This window comes from Triturus cristatus, chromosome 6 (assembly GCF_964204655.1).
Source record: "Triturus cristatus chromosome 6, aTriCri1.1, whole genome shotgun sequence".
Lineage (NCBI taxonomy): Eukaryota > Metazoa > Chordata > Amphibia > Caudata > Salamandridae > Triturus > Triturus cristatus.
This window is the reverse complement of record NC_140589.1, coordinates 10,975,232-10,995,364: the sequence shown is the minus strand read 5'-3', so window position 1 is coordinate 10,995,364 and position 20,133 is coordinate 10,975,232. Positions and strand designations below refer to the sequence as shown.

Sequence of the window (20,133 nt, the reverse complement as noted above, 5' to 3'; positions counted from 1 at the left end):
ACTTTATTTACAAAAAGTGATTTTAGGGTTTAGGGATGATAGAGGTAAAGGGAAGACTGGGTAGCTTAAGGGATTGGGGTGGATAGGGGTAAAGGGAGCGGAGGGGGCTTGAGGGCTCAGGATGGATAGAGGTAAAGGGAGGTGAGTGACTTGAGGGTACTTGGGTAGATAGAGGTGAGGGGAGGGGGCTTGAGGGTTCAGGGTGGGTAGAGGTAAAGGAAGGTGAGGGTGACTTGAGGGCTCAGGGTGGGTAGAGGTAAGGAGGTAAGGGTGACATGAGGGCTCAGGGTGGGTAGAGGTAAAGGGAGGTGAGGGTGACTTGGGTCGGTGGGTAAAGGTAAAGGGAGGTGAGGGTGACTTGAGGGCTCCAGTGGGTAGAGGTAAAGGGAGGTGAGGGTGGCTTGAGGGTACTTGGGTGGGTAGAGGTAAAGGGAGGTGAGGGTGACTTGAGGGGTCAGGGTGGGTAGAGGTAAAGGGAGGTGAGGATGACCTGAGGGTACTTGGGTGGGTAGAGGTATAGGGAGGTGAGGGTGACTTGAGGGCTCAGGGTAGGTAGAGGTAAAGGGAGGTGAGGATGACATGAGGGCTCAGGTTGGGTAGAGGTAAAGGGAGGTGAGGGTGACTTGAGGGCTCAGGGTGGGTAGAGGTAAAGGGGGTGAGGGTGACTTGAGGGTTCAGGGTTGGTAGAGGTAAAGGGAGGTGAGAGTGACTTGAGGGTACTTGGGTGGGTAGACGTAAAGGGAGGTGAGGGTGACTTGAGGGTACTTGGGTGGGTAGAGGTAAAGGGAGGTGAGGGTGACTTGAGGGTAATTGGGTGGGTAGAGGTAAAGGGAGGTGAGGTTGACTTGAGGGTACTTTGGTGGATAGAGGTAAAGGGAGGTGAGGGTGACTTGAGGGGTCAGGGTGGGTAGAGGTAAAGGGAGGTGAGGGTGACTTGAGGGCTCAGGGTGGGTAGAGGTAAAGGGAGGTGAGGGTGACTTGAGGATTCAGGGTGGGTAGAGGTAAAGGGAGGTGAGGGTGACTTGAGGGTACTTGGGTGGGTAGAGGTAAAGGGAGGTGAGGGTGACTTGAGGGGCTGGGATGGGTAGAGGTAAAGGGAGGTGAGGTTGACTTGAGGGTACTTGGGTGGATAGAGGTAAAGGGAGATGAGGGTGACTTGAGGGGTCAGGGTGGGTAGAGGTAAAGGGAGGTGAGGTGACTTGAGGGCTCAGAGTGGGTAGAGGTAAGGAGGTGAGGGTGACTTGAGGGCTGAGGGTGGGTAGAGGTAAAGGTAAAGGGAGGTGAGGGTGACTTGAGGGTACTTGGGTGGGTAGAGGTAAAAGGAGGTGAGGGTGACTTGAGGGCTCAGGGTGGGTAGAGGTAAGGAGGTGAGGGTGACTTGAGGGCTCAGGGTGGGTAGAGGTAAAGGGAGGTGAGGGTGACTTGAGGGTACTTGGGTGGGTAGAGGTAAAGGGAGGTGAGGTTGACTTGAGGGTACTTGGGTGGATAGAGGTACAGGGAGGTGAGGGTGACTTGAGGGGTCAGGGTGGGTAGAGGTAAAGGGAGGTGAGGTGACTTGAGGGCTCAGGGCGGGTAGAGGTAAGGAGGTGAGGGTGACTTGAGGGCTGAGGGTGGGTAGAGGTAAAGGGAGGTGAGGGTGACTTGAGGGTACTTGGGTGGGTAGAGGTAAAGGGAGGTGAGGGTGACTTGAGGGCTAAGGGTGGGTAGAGGTAAGGAGGTGAGGGTGACTTGAGGGCTCAGAGTGGGTAGAGGTAAAGGGAGGGGAGGGTGACTTGAGGGTACTTGGGTGGGTAGAGGTAAAGGGAGGTGAGGGTGACTTGAGGGTACTTGGGTGGATAGAGGTAAAGGGAGGTGAGGGTGACTTGAGGGGTCAGGGTGGGTAGCGGTAAAGGGAGGTGAGGGTGACTTGAGGGTACTTGGGTGGATAGAGGTAAAGGAAGGTGAGGTTGACTTGAGGATTCAGGGTGGGTAGAGGTAAAGGGAGGTGAGGGTGACTTGAGGGGTCAGGGTGGGTAGAGGTAAAGGGTGGTGAGGGTGACTTGAGGGTACTTGGGTGGATAGAGGTAAAGGAAGGTGAGAGTGACTTGAGGGGTCAGGGTGGGTAGAGGTAAAGGGAGGTGAGGGTGACTTGAGGATTCAGGGTGGGTAGAGGTAAAGGGAGGTGAGGGTGACTTGAGGGCTCAGGGTGGGTAGAGGTAGAGGGGTGAGGGTGCCTTTAGGGGTCAGGGCTGGGTAGAAGTAAAGGTGAAACATAAACCTCTTGAAAACACCTTATGTTTCATGATGTATAAAACATGTTCTAAATTATAAAAGAGGAATGCAACAAATAAGTAAAAGTGACGCAGCAGCAAAAGGTAAGTCACAAAACCCATAGTGTCTGGCAACCCTCTTAGATGAAGGGAGTATGTTTACAGATTCATCATCAATAAACGTAATAGGCCGCCGAAATGTATGTTTCGGAAATTGGCCCATGTAACTTCGTTATTGCTAGGAAGGGAGAAAAACAGGAGACAAAGTGAAGCCGATAGCCGCTGACACGCGTCACCTACGACAAGGAAGAAAATAAGAGTGACAGTGAAGGCAACCAATGGTAAGAAGTGGGCGGGCTCAAAGCCCGTTTAAGAGTTTCTTTTTTAGAAACAATAGATGGCCACAAGTGAGAGAGCATTCGTGCTGTCTCAGGCGAGACCTAAAAACGAGTCGATGGCAGAGAGTCACAGCGGATCCCTCGGCCTCGTGGTTCAGTGAGTTGTGGTTTTGACCGTCTCCAGATCTGTAGTCCGGGACCGCTGAGGTCTGCTTGAGGATAGGAGGTCACTGGGACGTCAACCATGGATGCTACCTCAACCACAGGCAGCTACAGTTTGCACATAAAACCATAGCAGAGCTGCTGAAAATGGGATGAAGGAGGGAGCCTCACTCTAGCGCCAACTACCTCGCGCCCACTCAGCCTGGACTTGTCAAGCTATGGAATTTAACGCCTGCAGTTAGTGCAGAACCCAGCAGCGCATCAGGAACCGTGAGACAAGTATCAAACCATTGCAAGGACTTACACAAAAGCGGATATAAGGCACTTTACCCCAAATCATCGGACAGTAGACAAGCTTTGAGCTGAAGCACTACACCCCCTTAAGTCAAGGTTTGAGTCCAACAGTGGCATCAGGCACCCCCTTCACCGGATCACTAGATGGTGGACAAACATTCACCATAAGCACCTTTGTTACCAGGTCTTAAAAAACTGCACTTTCTTCACAGAATGCAAGACGGCAGACCAATCTTGAGCTAAGGCACTTTCCACACCCGATCTCAAGATGGTGGTCAACATTTGAGCGTAGGCTCTATCATCGTCACCCTACGTGAAGGATTGAGACGAACATTGACATTCGACACTCCTCTCTCCGGATCGCTAGACAGACGACAAACACTGACCTTTGGAACTCACCACCCCGTGCCTCAAGATGGTGGACTAACATTGACCTCAGGCACTTTTGTTACTCGATCTCAAAAACCAGCACTTTCCTCACAGAATCGCAGGACGGCAGACAAGCATTGATCTTAGGCACTTTCCTCTCCCAGTCTGAAGGATTGATACAGACATCAACATGGAGCCTGGGCTCTGTCCTCACCCCATTTGTCGAAGGCGTCTTCCTTCCTCCTGTTCCATCGCTGCTTCAGGGCGTACTTCAGCATCTTGTCGCTGGCATCGACGCTGGTCATTTGGAACCCTTCTTCGACCAGCAGGATCGAGTCCACTCTGCAAAGGGAGGCAAGAGGTATGGAGGGTCAGTGAGCGCAACTGAGGGAGCAAGATGGCAGAATCAGGTGATGCACTGGGAGAGAAGAAAGATGGGGAAACAAAGACAACAGGGAACTGAGTATCATGATCTAGCGACACCACTGATGGCTACTGACTGCAAGGAGGGAGGCTGAGGTGGATGCAGACCGGAGGCTGGGGTGACGACGGGTGGGCGAGACACTAGGTCATTAGAGGTACGGGATAGAAACATGTATGCTCGTTGCAGGACAGGAGCAGAGCCCTCTTCCTATCTTCCATGGACAGACCACAAGATAAGAACCATGGACCACATTCATGACCCCAGTTGCGTCGCTCTCGCACCACGCACCACGCAGGGTGACGCGCTGCATGACAATCCTCATAAACATGCCCCTAACTCTCTCCTCCTTACAAGGTCTTCTCCTTGACGCTCTACCAAAGGGGTCTTCATCGGAGCAACAACGACCCACATCACAACTACCAACAAAAGAGTCCTTGATTCTCAGTCCTCCAAACTGAAGCCTTTACACCCCGAGACACCCCAAAAATCACTAAGAACAAATGCATGGTCTGCAAACAAGAAAGAAAGAGGTGGAGTCAAGGCACGAGGAGAAGAACATAACTTAAGAGACTCGCCTCTACCCGCAGAGACCTCAACACCAGAGCTAAAGTCTCGTAGTGCAAGTCAACCATAACAGAAGCCGCCGATGGAAGCAAAGCCCCCTTCATAAGGCACAGTTAGGAGTCCTAATTTTACTACTCCTAAACTGAGAAAAATCCTAATTTTAAGACTTTCGGTATTTACAGAAGGCATTTAGGAGTCCTAAAGTTAGGAGTCCTAACTTCTGTGAATACCGAAATGGTAGTAAGTTTAGGATTTTGTCTTAAGTTAGTTCTGTGAATCGGGCCCTAAAAGTCTATTTACAGTCACATTTACAGAACAGAGAGCCACATTCCTGAGCTACTAAAAATCCTTAATCACAGTAAACCTAGGTCTCTTGGAATGTCTGGTGGAAGAGTTGGGGGTTAATCTTGTTATAAAGTGCAACATGCGTGACACAGGCCTCTCATAAAGATGTGTGAAGCCACACACAGCCACCTTGAGTGGCTTTGAGTGGCCTCATAAATCATGAGTAGGGCGACGCAGTGCTAATCACAGCGCCGCCTTACTCTGCACCCATGGACATTGAGGTGGGTGTGTCCATGCAACACCCAAGGAATTTCACGCTGCCCGAGACTTACAAAAACATGCACACCTGGGAAAGCACCAGATACTTACACCTTCCGAGGTGAGGTTTAACGAAGTGAAATATGTTCATTTCTCCTTGTTTTTTAGGTCTCGCCTGGCTTTCGCGTCAGCGATCGCACAGCGAGACTTCTGTAGGGGCTTCAGAAAATTCTCCCAAAGGCTTCCCAGGCGGATCGGGTGGCGGTTACGCGCACAACCACGCGCATTCCATTTGCCACCAGCTACTTCCTGCGCGTGCACCGCCTCACGCATTCAGAGAGATTTAGTAAGGGGCACAAGACCTTAGGAATGACGGTTTATGGCGAGTGCATGTGAGGCATTCAAGCGCGAAGCTGGCATCTGGCATCGGATTTGAAAGCAGCAGACTGCTTTCGCCAGCGTGCGCTCTGCCTCACTTCCTGCATCCCCTCTTACAACAATTAACTTTCGTTATAACTCACACCCCATATGCTCGTTCCCTCCCACCCTTCCTTTGATGTCCGCTTTTCTTGTTGTTTACAAACCACGCCACACACTGCTGCATGCCACACACTGCTGCACGCCACACACTGCTGCACACCGCACACTGCTGCACGCCGCACACTACCGCACGCCACACACTGCTGTGCACACTGCTGCATTACACACTGCTGCATTACACACTGCTGCACGCCGCACACTGCTGCACGCTGCACACTGCTGCACGCCGCACACTGCTGCACGCCGCACACTGCTGCACGCTGCACACTGCTGCACGCCGCACACTGCTGCACGCCTCACACTGCTGCACGCCACACACTGCTGCACGTCACACACTGCTGCACGCCTCACACTGCTGCACGCCTCACACTGCTGCACGCCTCACACTGCTGCATGCCGCACACTGCTGCACGCCACACACTGCTGCACGCCGCACACTGCTGCAAGCCTCACACTGCTGCACGCCGCACACTGCTGCACGCCACACACTGCTGCACGCCGCACACTGCTGCACGCCGCACACTGCTGCACGCCGCACACTGCTGCATGCCACACACTGCTGCATGCCGCTGCATGCCACACACTACTGCACGCCACACACTGCTGCATGCCACACACTGCTGCACGCAGCACACTGCTGCACGCCACACACTGCTACACGCCACACAATGCTGCACGCCGCACACTGCTACACGCCGCACACTGCTACACGCCGCACACTGCTGCATGCCACACACTGCTGCACGCCACACACTGCTGCATGCCACACACTGCTGCACGCCACACACTGCTGCACGCCACACACTGCTGCACGGCACACACTGCTGCACGCCACACACTGCTGCACACTACTGCATTACTCACTGCTGCACGACACTGCTGCACTCAGCACACTGCTGCACACAGCACACTGCTGCACGCCACACACTGCTGCACGCCGCACACTGCTGCACGCCGCACACTGCTGCACGCCGCTGCACGCCACTCAGTGCTGCATGCCTCACACTGCTACACGAAACACTGCTGCACGCCGCACACTGCTGCACGCCACACACTGCTGCACGCTGCACACTGCTGCACGCCGCACACTGCTGCACGCCTCACACTGCTGCATGCCTCACACTGCTGCACGCCACACACTGCTGCACGCCGCACACTGCTGCACGCCGCACACTTCTGCACGCCGCACACTGCTGCACTCCACACACTGCTTTTATGCGAGTTTATGCTACTGACATTGTAAATGACAATGCCTTTTATTTGTTTTAAAACCAAAACATAAATAAAAGGCATTGTAATTTTACAAGGCCAATAGCTCAAACTCTTATAAATGCGAGACCTATTGCATTGCAAATGCTTGTTCCTCTTTCCGTATGTGCTGCATTCTGCAAGTCTCCCAGGATTGTTTTCATGCAGGAAGATGTCCCTTCCCGCATAAAAACAATCCTGCGTGTAACAGTGGCACCCTTGCACCATGGTGCAAGTGTGCCTACGTTGGTTCTAGGCTTCTGAAACGACACCAGCGCAGGGAGAAAGGAAAGGATGCGCCACGTGGCATAAATACTGTGCAGTCCTGCCTTTTATCCTTGGCATAAGAAGCGCAGCGCCTTGCTGCGCTGCCCTATGGCAAAGTCCTGTAGATGATGCCTTGGGCTCTCCAAGCCTCGTGAGGGAGTCGGCGCTCCCTTGGGGTAATTTAAGGCAGGTCCACTGTCTCTTGATGCATACTGTGGGTAAGAGTTGCTGGAGTCTGACTGAGAGTAGAGTCAGGCGCGAGGGCCTATGGGGAGCATGCTCACAAACTCTAAAGGCAGGCTGGGGGTGTCTGAGGCATTTCTTAAATTGTAAAAAATAAGTACCCAGGTCCTTGTCAGAGGGTCACTGCAGCTGGCACCGCACATTGCCCCTGCAGCGCTGCAAAGGACAGAACCAACACTACTAACCATCACTGTTGGACAGGCCACACGAAGGGCTTGCTCCCTCCCCGCACGACAGGGCCCAAGCCCCGGCCCGCCAGGCGTGACCCACAAGAATCACCCGCACCCCGTCCCCCGACGGAACTCCTGCCCCCGGACCTCCATGTATCACGGGACCGAGCCACCACCGGCTCCCCCGGCCTGATCAAGCCGCCATCTTGGGCCCTACGCCACGAGGCCGCGTGGCCTCCACCCGACCCGAACCCTGGGCCTGGCCGGCCCCGACATCCCGGCACCACCATCCACCCAGGAGGTGAACGGACCACTTGGCAGGTCAATGGGAGAACGAAGCGTCAAGGGCTCTCCCCCGCCAGGTGCCGATCGCCTCCAGCTCCCCCAGGCGCTGGCTCCACCCTCTGCTGGGTGTCTGGACACCTTCATCCCGGGCCCTCCGACCTCCAAGTGCGAGGGTCCGGACATCAAAGGGCGCCAGACCTATAACTAGGGCAGCTCCGGAGCAGGACGGCAGTTGTATCCTGGAGTCGAGAGACACCGAGAGAACTCAGCCTTGACGGACTACTGGCGCTGCCGTAGCCCTACCTTGTGAACTATCGTCCTGCCTGCTGGCGCTGCCGCGGCCTTCTGCAACATCCATCCTCGTCGGGACCTGCTGGCGCTGCCGCGGCCCGTTGTAACGACCATCTTCACCGGGACCTGCTGGCGCTGCCGCGGACCGTGTATCGACCATCTTCACCGGGACCTGCTGGCGCTGCCGCGGCCCGTCCCAGCTAGAACACCGAGCTCGAGGATTGTGAGCTATCCACCATACCATCTCAACTACCAGACTGGTAACCCGACTGTCCCGCTACCCCCTTTTGAGAGACTTGAATCGAGGGGACCCCTGAGTCCAGACCTCCTTGTACCATTTCATCGTTCCGTAAGAAATTGCCTATAAAGAACGCTGAATCTTCTCCTTGTGTGGTGTCTGTCTGTGGGGGGGAAGTTATTTATCTGTACGATCGCTGGAGACGGCTCTCCCCGGAGACCTCTCCCATTGTCCTCGGCCGACCCTCCCGGTCCGTCTAACAATCACACTCCTATAGGTGTGACAAGCGTCCAACGCTGTAACCAGGGCTGTGGCGGCTGGTGTTAGTCCCTTTTAACATATGTGGAATTAATGAACATCTGTTGTTCTGCTCACTTCAAAATTAGACGGACAGCGCCACCATTTGGCAGACTATTTTAAGTGCTGTGTTAAAAATTACGGGCCAGTGCTGAGCACCGGAAACCCCTGGCTCAAATTAAGCTCCGTCCTTCATAGACCCCCTGTTCAGACGATCCCACCATGCCTTCGAAGAGCCCCACTTGCCATTTGACACCCTACATCCCCAAAGACACCCCCACTTGCCTTTACAGGCCATCACAAACTGTCCGCCTCTTAAATGCTTCCCTTGTCCTGTAGACCCGCATAACAGCTATTTAAACACCTGCATGTGCCCTCAGACCAGTGCTTCATTTGAGCCGGTGGTTTCAGGTGCTCGGCACAGGTACTTAATTGTCAGCACTGGCACTGATGATAGTCTGCACATGGTGGCACTATCAGTCGAATTTAGAGACGACAGCTGTTTATTAATTCAATACACAATAAAAAATAACTAGTACCTACCACCCAGGCCATTTTCATAGCTTTGGGGGCCTGGAATTGTCACAGTGTTAAGAGTGTGCGGATTAGCAGTGTGTTGGTGGTCTGGCACAGGCAACGGGTGGTGCACGCGGCAGCGGCCTCCTGGGGAAGGCCCTGGCACGTATTTTATAAGTCAAGCACTGCTGTTAAGTGTTCCCAAATGGCAGCATGTGTGTTTCTTCTTCTTGTGTGTCAAGGTCTCCGCTGCTTCCGCCTGGGCCCGCCTCTGGGGTCTCTTTCTAAATGCACAGAGAGACAGGTAGACAGACAGCGCCTGCCTATGAGGTCAGCTCTACACGCCAGGTAACACGCTGCAGATTTAGTGCCAGCCTCACCTGACTTGTTCCCACCACCCCTTGCCACTGAGGTTGTCTGTCTTTACAATGTGAGCTGAGGTGGATTCAATTCCAGGCCTCGCCTGTTGGGGCACTGGGCTGGTCTTGGGGTCTCTGCAGGCTCCCTTCTCCCCTGCCCTGCACTCTGCCCTCTGCTCTGCCCTGTGCTCTGCCCTGCAGATGGACCTGGCCTGTCAGAGGCCAGGGGCCACATTACAGACACAGCGCATTTTCATTGTTTGCGCCGGGCGCACCTTTTAAAAAGTGCCCCCGGGGCAAACAATGAAATGCGCCCTATTATGATGAAGGCGCTGCCCCAGGGCAGCCGCAAACCCGTGGGGCTGTGCATTCGGTGAATAAGCAGCAGCCGCTCTGTGTTTCACAGTGCAGGTGGCAACCTGCCTGCACTTTCAAAGGGGGTTAGTCCCTGACTGCACCCGCCTGCAAGGGCATGTCTGATGGGTCGATGGGACCCCCTTTACCACCTCCAGAGGACTGCTCTCAGGGGCGCACTCACAGTGAGTGCGCCCCTGAGAGCTTCTTTGCTCTGCACCCACATCTGTAATACAGCGCAGGCATAGATGCAAAGGGATTCCCTCATTTGCAAGGGGCACGCCCCCATGCAAATCAGGCAACACCCCGTAAAGATATCGCTGGTGCTTTAAGTGCACCAGCGCTATCGACATTACAGAAAGGGACGTGAGGTTCCGTGAAATCTGAATCTGCGTAGTAAATATCATGGTTCCATTACGATTTTGGTAACAGCGAACCGTAACTAGTGAGTTCGGCTAGTACGTGTGTTCTCATCACATTACACCAGTGGATTCACTGCGTATTTAGGGTTTTCGTTCCGAACCCTGGGTTCCATTTTGCGCATGGTAGCCATTTTGTGGTTGCCCTCACATAGGCCGATGACTGTGGTCAGGCGCACCTTAGCTCGAGTTTGTGCTGACTCCTACATGACTTGAGTGAACTGACCTCGTTGCCTAAGGCCGACCCTGCCAAACCCGTTCCCGCCCGCTAGCTGATCTTGATTAAGGGTCAGAGCAAGGGATCTCGTAAAGTTTTATTGCACACAAACATGCCCCATCCTACTTCTATCTGTTTCTGTTTCTTCTTTTGTGGTCCATTTACGATGTGGGTTGTGGTCTCTCTATCATGGGTCTGTCCGGCTTGTCTAAAGAAGAATGTTGGGATTGTTCAATGATTGATCATGGGCCGGACAACTGAAATGTGGGTTTTACCGTCATGCGATACTTTTGGTGTGGTTACATGCGATTGGACAATTTGTAAAATAATGGGTGTTTGTCTGTAATGTGATCTTTCTGGCATAAAAAGGGATGACTTGCTTTGTAAATTTGAGCAGTCTCCTGAGAACTCATACCGTGATGACTTCTAGGACTTCTGTTACTGGCTGCAGCCAATAAACTCGATCTCTGACGCCACCAAGAAGTATCCTGTGTCTCTGTATTCTAAGACAGGTGAACCCGAAGACTTTGGGCGTGCCCCTGATGCCGCTGGGTTCTAAATACCCGGTTCTTCAGTTGGCGCCCAACACGGGGCGACATCAAGCGGTACCGGTCCAAGCCCGAGGATTGAGAGGAACTTCGTGAGGAAACTCTGGAGGAGGGCCCCCACTTCAGCGACCCCTGCATGTCGAAAACGTGGACCGAAGGTCTTTTCCATGAGGTTTCCCCCTTCTGACGGCTACGTAAGGACCGCTGCCCTGACTGTCGCCCTGTCTTGGACACCCCCCCTTTTTTGTGAAACTTCGTAAGGCGAGACGATCGACGGATCTTCTGGGTGGCGTAGCAGACAACTTGGTTAAGTATAAGTGGGTCGCTCCCACTAATTTGTTTTGTTCTTAGTTTTACTTGGTCCTTAGTTTGATCGGTTCTTGGTTTTGCTTGGTTCTTAGTTTGGTTCTTAGTTTGTTTGGTCCTTAGTTTTGATTTGAAAATTGCAATTTCCAAAGCTGAGGGTCTCGTATATTTACGAGTGTATCGGTAGAGATAGCCCCTTGAAGTTTGAAGCTCGATTAGTGAGCGAAGATGCCTAATCGTAGCAAATTTGGTACTTGGTTTTGTTGTGGTTATAACAGGAAGTTCCGATTGGAGGACTCGTGTCCGATACCTCCAGTTGGAACTCCGACTTATGAGCTCTACTCTAAACACGGCATGGGCCCCATTACGTTCAATGAAGTATGGGTCCGCTACACTAGGAAAGATGGTGTCTTACGATGGCCCCAACATGGTAGTTTTGAAACAGAGATTTTAGACAATTTGGAAGCGAAATTATTTAGGAAGAAAGCCCGGCCGGCAATGTTCGACTCCTTCCGCCTTTGGCGCAAAGAAGCCAGACAACGAGAGATAAAACAAGCTAAAAGAGATAAGAGAGAAAAGGGTGTATCGATAATGCAAGCTGCTAGGCAGTTTAAAGAAGATGAAGAAGATAAAGCGATTGAGGTGTCAAATAGGCAACATCATATGGCTATTGACAAATGTTATCCAGTTTTGTCACCCCCTCCTGTGAATCCTGTTAAGGATGCCGGAAAGGATCCATTAATGTCTTATTTGTTAAAGTCACCTCCCCCTTACGTGCAAGGTGCTACTGCACCGATATTACCGCTTGTTGTACAACAGGTTGCTGGTCAGCCTTTAGTCCCTCCGCAACCCCCTTTTCCTGTTCCACAGTTGGTTCAGGTTCCTCCGGCACCCCCTATTCCTGGGTTGCCTACTTTACCTTTGCCTGCCTTGACTCAGACTGCTTTGCCTCCTGCTCCTGTCCCTCCGACTTCCTCCACTTCTGCGTCTTTTTCTTTGCCATCGCAAGGTACCTTTTCTCCTGTTCTTATGACTGCTTCCCCTTCTGTTCGTCGGCGAGTAGCTGACACTGTTACTAATTTCTTAACTCCTCTATTTGGGTCGCTAGTCACGACCCCCGTTTCTGATGACAGACAGAGACGTAGTCAGCTCCCTGGTTCTGTGGAGCGTGGAGTGTTGGATTCGTTGGCTCGTAGGTGGGTTACGAATGTTTCTAGGTATGATCCGGGAGCGGTTCTGAATACGTTCCTACAGTGGAAAGAGCCGACACAGCGGTATGTTTTTGATATGATGTGTACTTTGCTTTGGGAACAGTGGGAAGATGATGAATTGGAGTTGGCTCCTGTTGGATTGCTTGATATTCAGAGCGAGTTCCCCAAAGGGACGATAGTGGGAGCTGGCGTCGAGGATGCGGAAGTGACACTTCTTACATATAGGTCTGCACTTCCTCCCCAGCCATTGTTTGAGCCTGATGTCTCAGTTAGAAAGAAGGTACGACAATATCCAATGAGAGAGGTTCCTCCAGTTTGGAGAGAGGGAGACGCAAACGCTAATCCCCCTAGTTTGGCTCATTTCCAACGAGTTTGGATACATGTCCCTTGGAAGAGAGCTGAGGTTTTGGCTCTTAAGCAAACCTTACCCGACCCCCGTAAGAATCCCGCGGGGTATTATAAGGAGTTGACCCAGACAGTCGACGCATGCATTATGAATCTAGCTGATGTGGATATGTTATTGGGTAATGTAGTTCCTCAACCGTTGTGGGTGAAGATTCGCCATGAGGATCATACAGTAGAATTAGGTGATACATGGGTGAATATTGCGGCTGCAGATGCTAGACAGGTAGGAGGAGCTAAACCTGAGCCTCTAATTGCGGATTTACCCGGTAGAATTATTAATATGATGAAAACGATGATGCCAGCGTTGCGAGTGAATTGGGACAAGTTGACGGCATGTAAGCAGAAGAAGGACGAAAGTGTGTCTGATTTCTTCACCAGGTTTAAAGAGACTTTTATAGATCATAGCGGTCAAGATATGAGTACGGAAGGTGGCCAGAGACTGTTTGTAGATAAATTTGTCTTTAATTTACTTCCCGAACTGTGTAATAAGTTGAAAGATTCCGAGAGTTCGTGGGCTGTCTCTTCGTCGGCCCAGATATTGGCGACTGCACAGTACTACGAGAATAGGGATAAGGATGAGAAAGATAGATTAGAGAAAAAGACAAAAGACTTAAAAACGAAGGTTCTTCTGCAGCAGGCGTATCCGCCTCGCTCGAATCAGCAAGAATCACAGCAACGTCTACAGTTTCCGCAACCTCCGTTGTTTCAGAGGCTGTCACAGAAACCTGAGTATTTTCCTCCAAGACCACCTTTGGGTCTGAATCAGTGCGCATATTGTAGAGAGGAAGGTCATTATAAGAATGAGTGCCCTGTTTTACGACAACGTGCGAGCGGTATGTTGGCTCCAAGAGGTTGTGGTAGTTTCCAGCAGGTGTCTAGGGGTAGAGGACGTGGCGCGTTCCCTCAGAACGAACGTTCTTTTCCCCCACAGACGTCTATGAATTATTTTGATCAGCAGAACGTACAGACTGGCAGATCTCCGCAATATTATGTTGACGATTGCTACGTTGAGAGTGAGGGTACGGGCTATAATGATTGCTAGGACAGCCAAGGACAAAGAGAGGGAGTAGTGTCAGTTCCAGTAGACCAGGATGGACCTTATGTTGCAGTGGTCACATCGGGTGTGTCAGAGCCTTTTCTTTTGGATACTGGTGCAGCGAAGAGTTCTATCATGCACTCTAAACTCCCTGGCGCACCTTTGTCTGGCTTAACGAATATTTCAGTGGGATTTTCTGGCGCCCCGGTTCGTAATCCAGTTTATAGTCCCTTGTCTCTTTCTATTGGGCCTTGTGAATTGGAAGCACCCCCTTATTCTAACGACAGGTTGTGGTGAGAATTTGTTGGGTCTGGATTTGTTAAAGAGACTGCACGCGACATTGTATTGTTCTCCTTCGGGAGTACACCTTACATTGGGTAAGCGAGTGACCTCTCCGATGTATCTGTCTAGAGATCAGTTTCCACTGGAATTGCGTTGTCTCCCTGACACTCTTTGGGCTACTGGTCCTAATGATGTGGGTCTTTTGGGGATTCCACCATATGTTGTGACGCTCAAATCGAATGTTAGATTGCCACGTATTGCCCAATATCGGATTTCGAGTGATGGTGAAAGAGCGCTTTTAGCGATCATCTATGATTTAATTGAGAAAGGTGTGATCGAAGAGACGAGAGGTAACGTGTGTAACAGTCCTGTTCTGCCTGTCTTGAAGCGTACTGATTCTTCTCAGCAGCCTGAGTATCGGTTTGTGATTGACCTTCGAGGGGTTAATAAGATTGTTGTGCCCCAGTTTCCTGTTGTTCCGGACATTACTGCTTTGTTGACTCTGATTCCAGCTTCAGCTGCCTGGTTCTCCGTCATAGACTTGAAGAACGCTTTCTTTAGTATTCCAATAGCCGAAGAAAGTAGAGATATTTTTGGCTTCTCTTTGGGAGGACGAAGCTTCCGGTTTAAACGCGCTCCTCAAGGCTATTGCGAAAGTCCGTCCATCTATAGCCAGGCTTTGAAAACTCAGCTTGATACTTTTGTGTTGCCCGCGGGTGCTGCTCTTATTCAGTATGTTGACGATCTGTTAGCGGCTGCTGATGATAAGGAAACTTGTAAAGAAACTACTCTTTCGTTGTTACAACATTTGTCTGATTTGCATCATAAAGTGTCACCTTCAAAGTTACAGTACTGTCGCCAAGAGGTGACCTACTTAGGTCATCTCTTGTCGAAGGAGGGAAGAAGGTTGACCCCAGAACGAATCCAAGCGATTGCTCAAAAGACTGTGCCTAGTACGCAGAGAGAGGTACGCGCTTTCTTGGGTATCACGTCGTACTGTAGACAGTGGATTCCGAATTTTTCCTTGTTGGCAAAACCTTTGTTGGCTTTGACTTGTAAGGATACACCGAGTCCTCTTCCCTGGTCTGACAATTGTCATAAAAGTTTTGCTGAATTGCGTGACGCGTTGTGTTCTGCTTCGGTGTTGGGTACCCCTGACTACAGTAAGCCTTTTACACTCTACGTTCATGAGAGAGAGGGTTGTGCATTGTCAGTTTTGACGCAGCAGTTTGGTGAGAAGCAGCGTCCATGTGCGTATTTCTCATCGACTTTGGATCCGGTAGCTAGAGCGTTGCCGAGTTGCTTGAGAGCTACAGCAGCAGCGGCTGTTTCCATCCGACAGTCTGCTGGGTTGGAGATGGATAATACGTTGGTGGTGATGGTTCCACATGCAGTTGATACTTTATTGAACAGAATAAAGACTCAGCATCTTACTAGTGCAAGGTTGTCGGGTTATGAGTTGACGCTTTTGGCCAGTCAGGTGCACATTAAACGGTGTAACGTATTAAATCCAGCGACATTGTTGCCGATTTCTGTGGGTAAGAATGGTCAAGAACAGCATGATTGCTTTCTTAGGACAGAAGAGGAAACGAAGGGTAGAGTTGATCTAAAGATACTCCTCATTCAAATCCAGATGGTACGCTATGGTTTGATGGGTCATGCTACAAGCTCCCGAATGGTGATACGACTGCGGCATATGCCGTGACGACATTGTGTACGATTGTTGAAACTGCACGAGTGAGCTATAATTCAGCACAAGCAGCGGAATTGATCGCATTAACAAGAGCGTGTGTCTTGTCTGAAGGAAAGAGAGTGAATGTATATACCGATAGTCAGTATGCGTTTGGTGTAGCACACAGTTTTGGACGCTTGTGGAGGGAGAGAGGGTTTCTTACGTCGCATGGGACTAAAATCCAACATGGACAGTTGGTGAATGAGCTTCTTGAGTCACTTACTCTGCCGAAGCAAGTTGCGATTGTGAAGTATAGTGCTCACCAAAAGGATACGGATGATGTTGGCCGTGGTAACGCATTTGCGGACGAAGTTGCGAAAGAAACAGCGAAAGATGTGATGGGTCGAATGTATGTTGCAGGCCCTGCGAGATGGATCGCTGCGGCTGGAATGTGTAAGGATACGATTGAGAGTGTAAAATCGATTCAGGCCGAAGCTACGGAGAGTGAGAAAAACGTGTGGAGAGAAACTACGGGTAGATTGGATTCGACTGGTTGTTGGGTTGAGTTGTCGGAACACCAAAGATGGATGTTACCCGATGCGTATGTGCTTGCGGTGGTTACGATGGCACATGGGATGTCTCACATCAGTGCGAAAGGGATTTGTAAGCTGTTGGCTCCAGTGTGGGAGAATGGAGGAATTCCCAAGTGTGCGGAGAATGTGGTCAAAAATTGTATGGTGTGTCTGATGTTTAATCCTGGTAAGGGAACTCCAACTCCAGCTGGTCACTTCGCGCCTCTGACGTATCCGTTCGAGGTTTTGCAATTGGATTTTATCCACATGGAAAGATGCAACAATTTGAAATACGTCCTTGTAGTTGTTTGTGCCTTTTCTAGATGGGTAGAGGCATACCCCCTAAAAGATAATACTGCCCTGTCCACAGCTAAAGTCTAGCTCAAAGAATATTTCCCTAGGTTCGGGTTGCCAAGGATGGTGTGGAGTGATAACGGAAGTGAGTTTGTGGGCAGGATCATGAAGAGAGTATGTGAGGGTTTGGGCATAAAGCAGAAATTCCACGCTGCGAATCATCCCCAATCAGCTGGTTTAGTGGAGTGCTATAATGGCACCCTGAAGCTGAAGTTAGCCAAGATTCAGGTGAGTTCTGGTCTCCAATGGCCCGATGCCTTGCCATTGGCACTTTTGTCAACTAGAACTACAGTGCATTCCCAAATTGGACTTAGTCCGTATGAAATTGTTTTTGGTCGACCGGCAAATGTGTGGGGAGTGCCGAGACCAACGAAATTTAGTGACATCGATTATCCTGTATTGGTGGATTATTTGTATGACCTGACGGCTAAATTGCGTGTCTTGCATCAAAAGGTTCATGATAGCTGGCCACCAGCATCCGTGGACCCAGGTCATACTATCAATCCTGGGGATTGGATCCTGGTAAAGAATTTTCAGAGGACTAATAACGATCAGCCCCGTTGGACGGGCCCTCACCAGGTGTTGTTGTCTACAAGGACATCCGTAAAAGTCTTCGGAAAAAGAAATTGGATCCACGGCGTACACTGTAAGAAGGTACCCTTACCACTGCCGTACGACCAGTGGATCCGCGGAGGTATCGCAGACACCGAAACTGAGAGACTACCGAAATTCACACCGTTTAGCGACGCTGAATTGGTATGGACAAGGTCTGAGAAAGAAGATGACGATGTCTTGCAAGCAGCTGTGCCTTCACCTTTAAGATTGGACACCACTGAAACTAAACTGTTGTTTCAAAGTCAGACAGAGCCTGGTAAAAGTCGTTATAACCTACGGTCTAGAGACAATGGACTAATAAAGAACAAATAATTCCTTTCATTTTGAGAACAGCACTCTTTCAGCCGAGGAACTGTTTTGATCTTTTTTCCTTTTTTTTCGAACCACCATCCGGGTTCAACTGTAAGGTCGCGGTGTAAAGACAAGGGGCCCGATTCACAGAACTAACTTAAGACAAAATCCTAAACTTACTACCATTTTCGTATTCACAGAAGGCACTTACTCATTTTGGTATTCACAGAAGACACTCACTTCGGTATTCACAGAAGTTAGGAGTTCTAACTTTAGGACTCCTAAATGCCTTCTGTGAATACCGAAAGTCTTAAAATTAGGATTTTTCTCAGTTTAGGAGTCCTAAAGTTAGGACTCCTAACTTTACTACTACTAAACTGAGAAAAATCCTAATTTTAAGGCTTTCGGGAGTCACAGAAGGCATTTAGGAGTCCTAAAGTTAGGAGTCCTAACTATACTACTACTAAACTGAGAAAAATACTAATTTTAAGGCTTTCGGGAGTCACAGAAGGCATTTAGGAGTCCTAAAGTTAGGAGTCCTAACTTTAGGACTACTAAATTGAGAAAAATCCTTATTTTAAGACTTTCGGTATTCACAGAAGGCATTTAGGAGTCCTAAAGTTAGGACTCCTAACTTCTGTGAATACCGAAATGAGTAAGTGCCTTCTGTGAATACCAAAATGAGTAAGTGCCTTCTGTGAATACCAAATTGGTAGTAAGTTTAGGATTTTGTCTTAAGTTAGTTCTGTGAATCGGGCCCTTGGGATTGCAGCCGTGTAGACACAAGGTCGATGGTTCTGGTTGGTCCTAGGGCGTTCCCTGGACTGACAGACGCACTCCTTAGCAGAAGAAAACCAACCGCCGCGAACAGCACGGTGAGAGGATGGAATTTTTTGAGGTCAAGAGAGCTGTTGAGAAAACGAACTTTAAGACGAAACTATGCAGGATAATGCATCTCAAATGTTTTCCGATTACATGTATTATGATGTTTCTTAGCATGACGCTAGCTTTGGTGGGTTGGTTTGTTTTTTCTACCCAATTGACTTCTGCACCCACTTCCCAACCTACGTCTTTTCCTACTACTACTTCTTTGCATTCTTTTCATATCTTACCCGAACACGAGCAGATTAGAAGGTCAGAATTTGCAAATAACTCATTTGTACAGCTTCTGCATCTACATCAGTTGGTGGTGAACGTCACTAATTGTTGGGTGTGTGGTCTTATGCCACATACTACGGATAGAGGTATTCCCTATCTGTTTCTGCCGTTTAGTCAGAATGGGTCTTTATGGGCCTTCCAGACGATGTTCATTTATGCTATCGAAGTCTATCCCCTGCATTCCATAAGAGATAACTCGAGTAATAAAGCCTTGGTGAAGGGAATTGCGAATATGAGTAGGGATATCGATACGTATAGGACTATTCCCAAGGACGAGTTATTAGCTTATGTTGGCTGGAACGCGACTGGATACAGTGTTAGCCTGAGTGAAAAGCAGAGGCGAAAGAGGTCACCTCCGATTTGGATCGTACCCCACCGAGGTCATTTTTGTCTGCAAGGTATTGGCAGGAACCCGAAAGCTCAGTTAGGGAAGAGTGTTTGTACTCAGACGTATGTTTTTACGTCTCAGTCTTCCCCGCCGTTTTTGGCAGCCAAAGGTACGTATTTTGTTTGCTACAACAGAGCATATACATGGTTGCCCCCTGATTTTTCGGGAACGTGTTATGTTGGATATTTGTTGCCTCCTACGTAAACTGCTGCCGCAGATTACCACAAGACGAGAGTTGTCAGGGGTGTCTTCGATCAGGAAGATACCGCTGGACAAGAAGTAGGAGACTTCTTCAAGGGTTTCCTACCGTTTTGGGGACCTATGGTTAACAGTAGGAGCTTGCGGCAATTGACGAGAGTGGTTGAATCCACCATAAGCGAAACTGCCGGTGCCCTTAGTAATTTGACAGCTGAGCTTCAAGCGGATCGCCTTATGACATTGCAGAATCGTATGGTTTTAGATGTCATACTTGCAGATCGAAGTGGAGTATGTAAAGTGATCCAATCGAGTTGCTGCGTTTTCATTCCAGATAATGCTCCGACAGTATACGAGGCCATCTCCAGGCTACATAAGATCTCCGAGTCAATACATACGGACGGAGGAGATTGGTCGTTAACTGCATGGTTTTGGGGACTGTTATCCGCTTCGGGATGGAGGATTCTGACGATCATTGGTGTGGCTTTAGCGATTCTTTTCTCGTGTTGTCTCTGTGTACAGTGTGGTCCTGCCATATGTGGCCTTTGTGCTACTACCTGTGTTAGGAGACCGCCTGTCTTGAGAAAGGTACAGAGAGATAAGATGATGCTTCAACAGCACCTTGATGATTTGATGAATATCGACATCAATTCAGATGCAGACTGAGATTGCCTATGTAAGGGCAAAAGGAGGGTCTGAGGTTCCGTGAAATC

General features: G+C 50.1%; 1 protein-coding gene across 1 annotated transcript in view; it reads right to left on the bottom strand.

Annotated features, from left to right (window-relative positions):
* The window catches only part of GNMT (glycine N-methyltransferase), a 208,050-nt gene that overhangs the window by 136,776 nt on the left and 51,141 nt on the right, over window positions 1-20,133 (bottom strand). Inside the window, exon 2 of the mRNA XM_085610115.1 lies at window positions 3,627-3,754. Within this exon, the coding sequence (XP_085466241.1) occupies window positions 3,627-3,754 (128 nt within the window). The remainder of the gene's footprint in view (window positions 1-3,626; window positions 3,755-20,133) is intronic.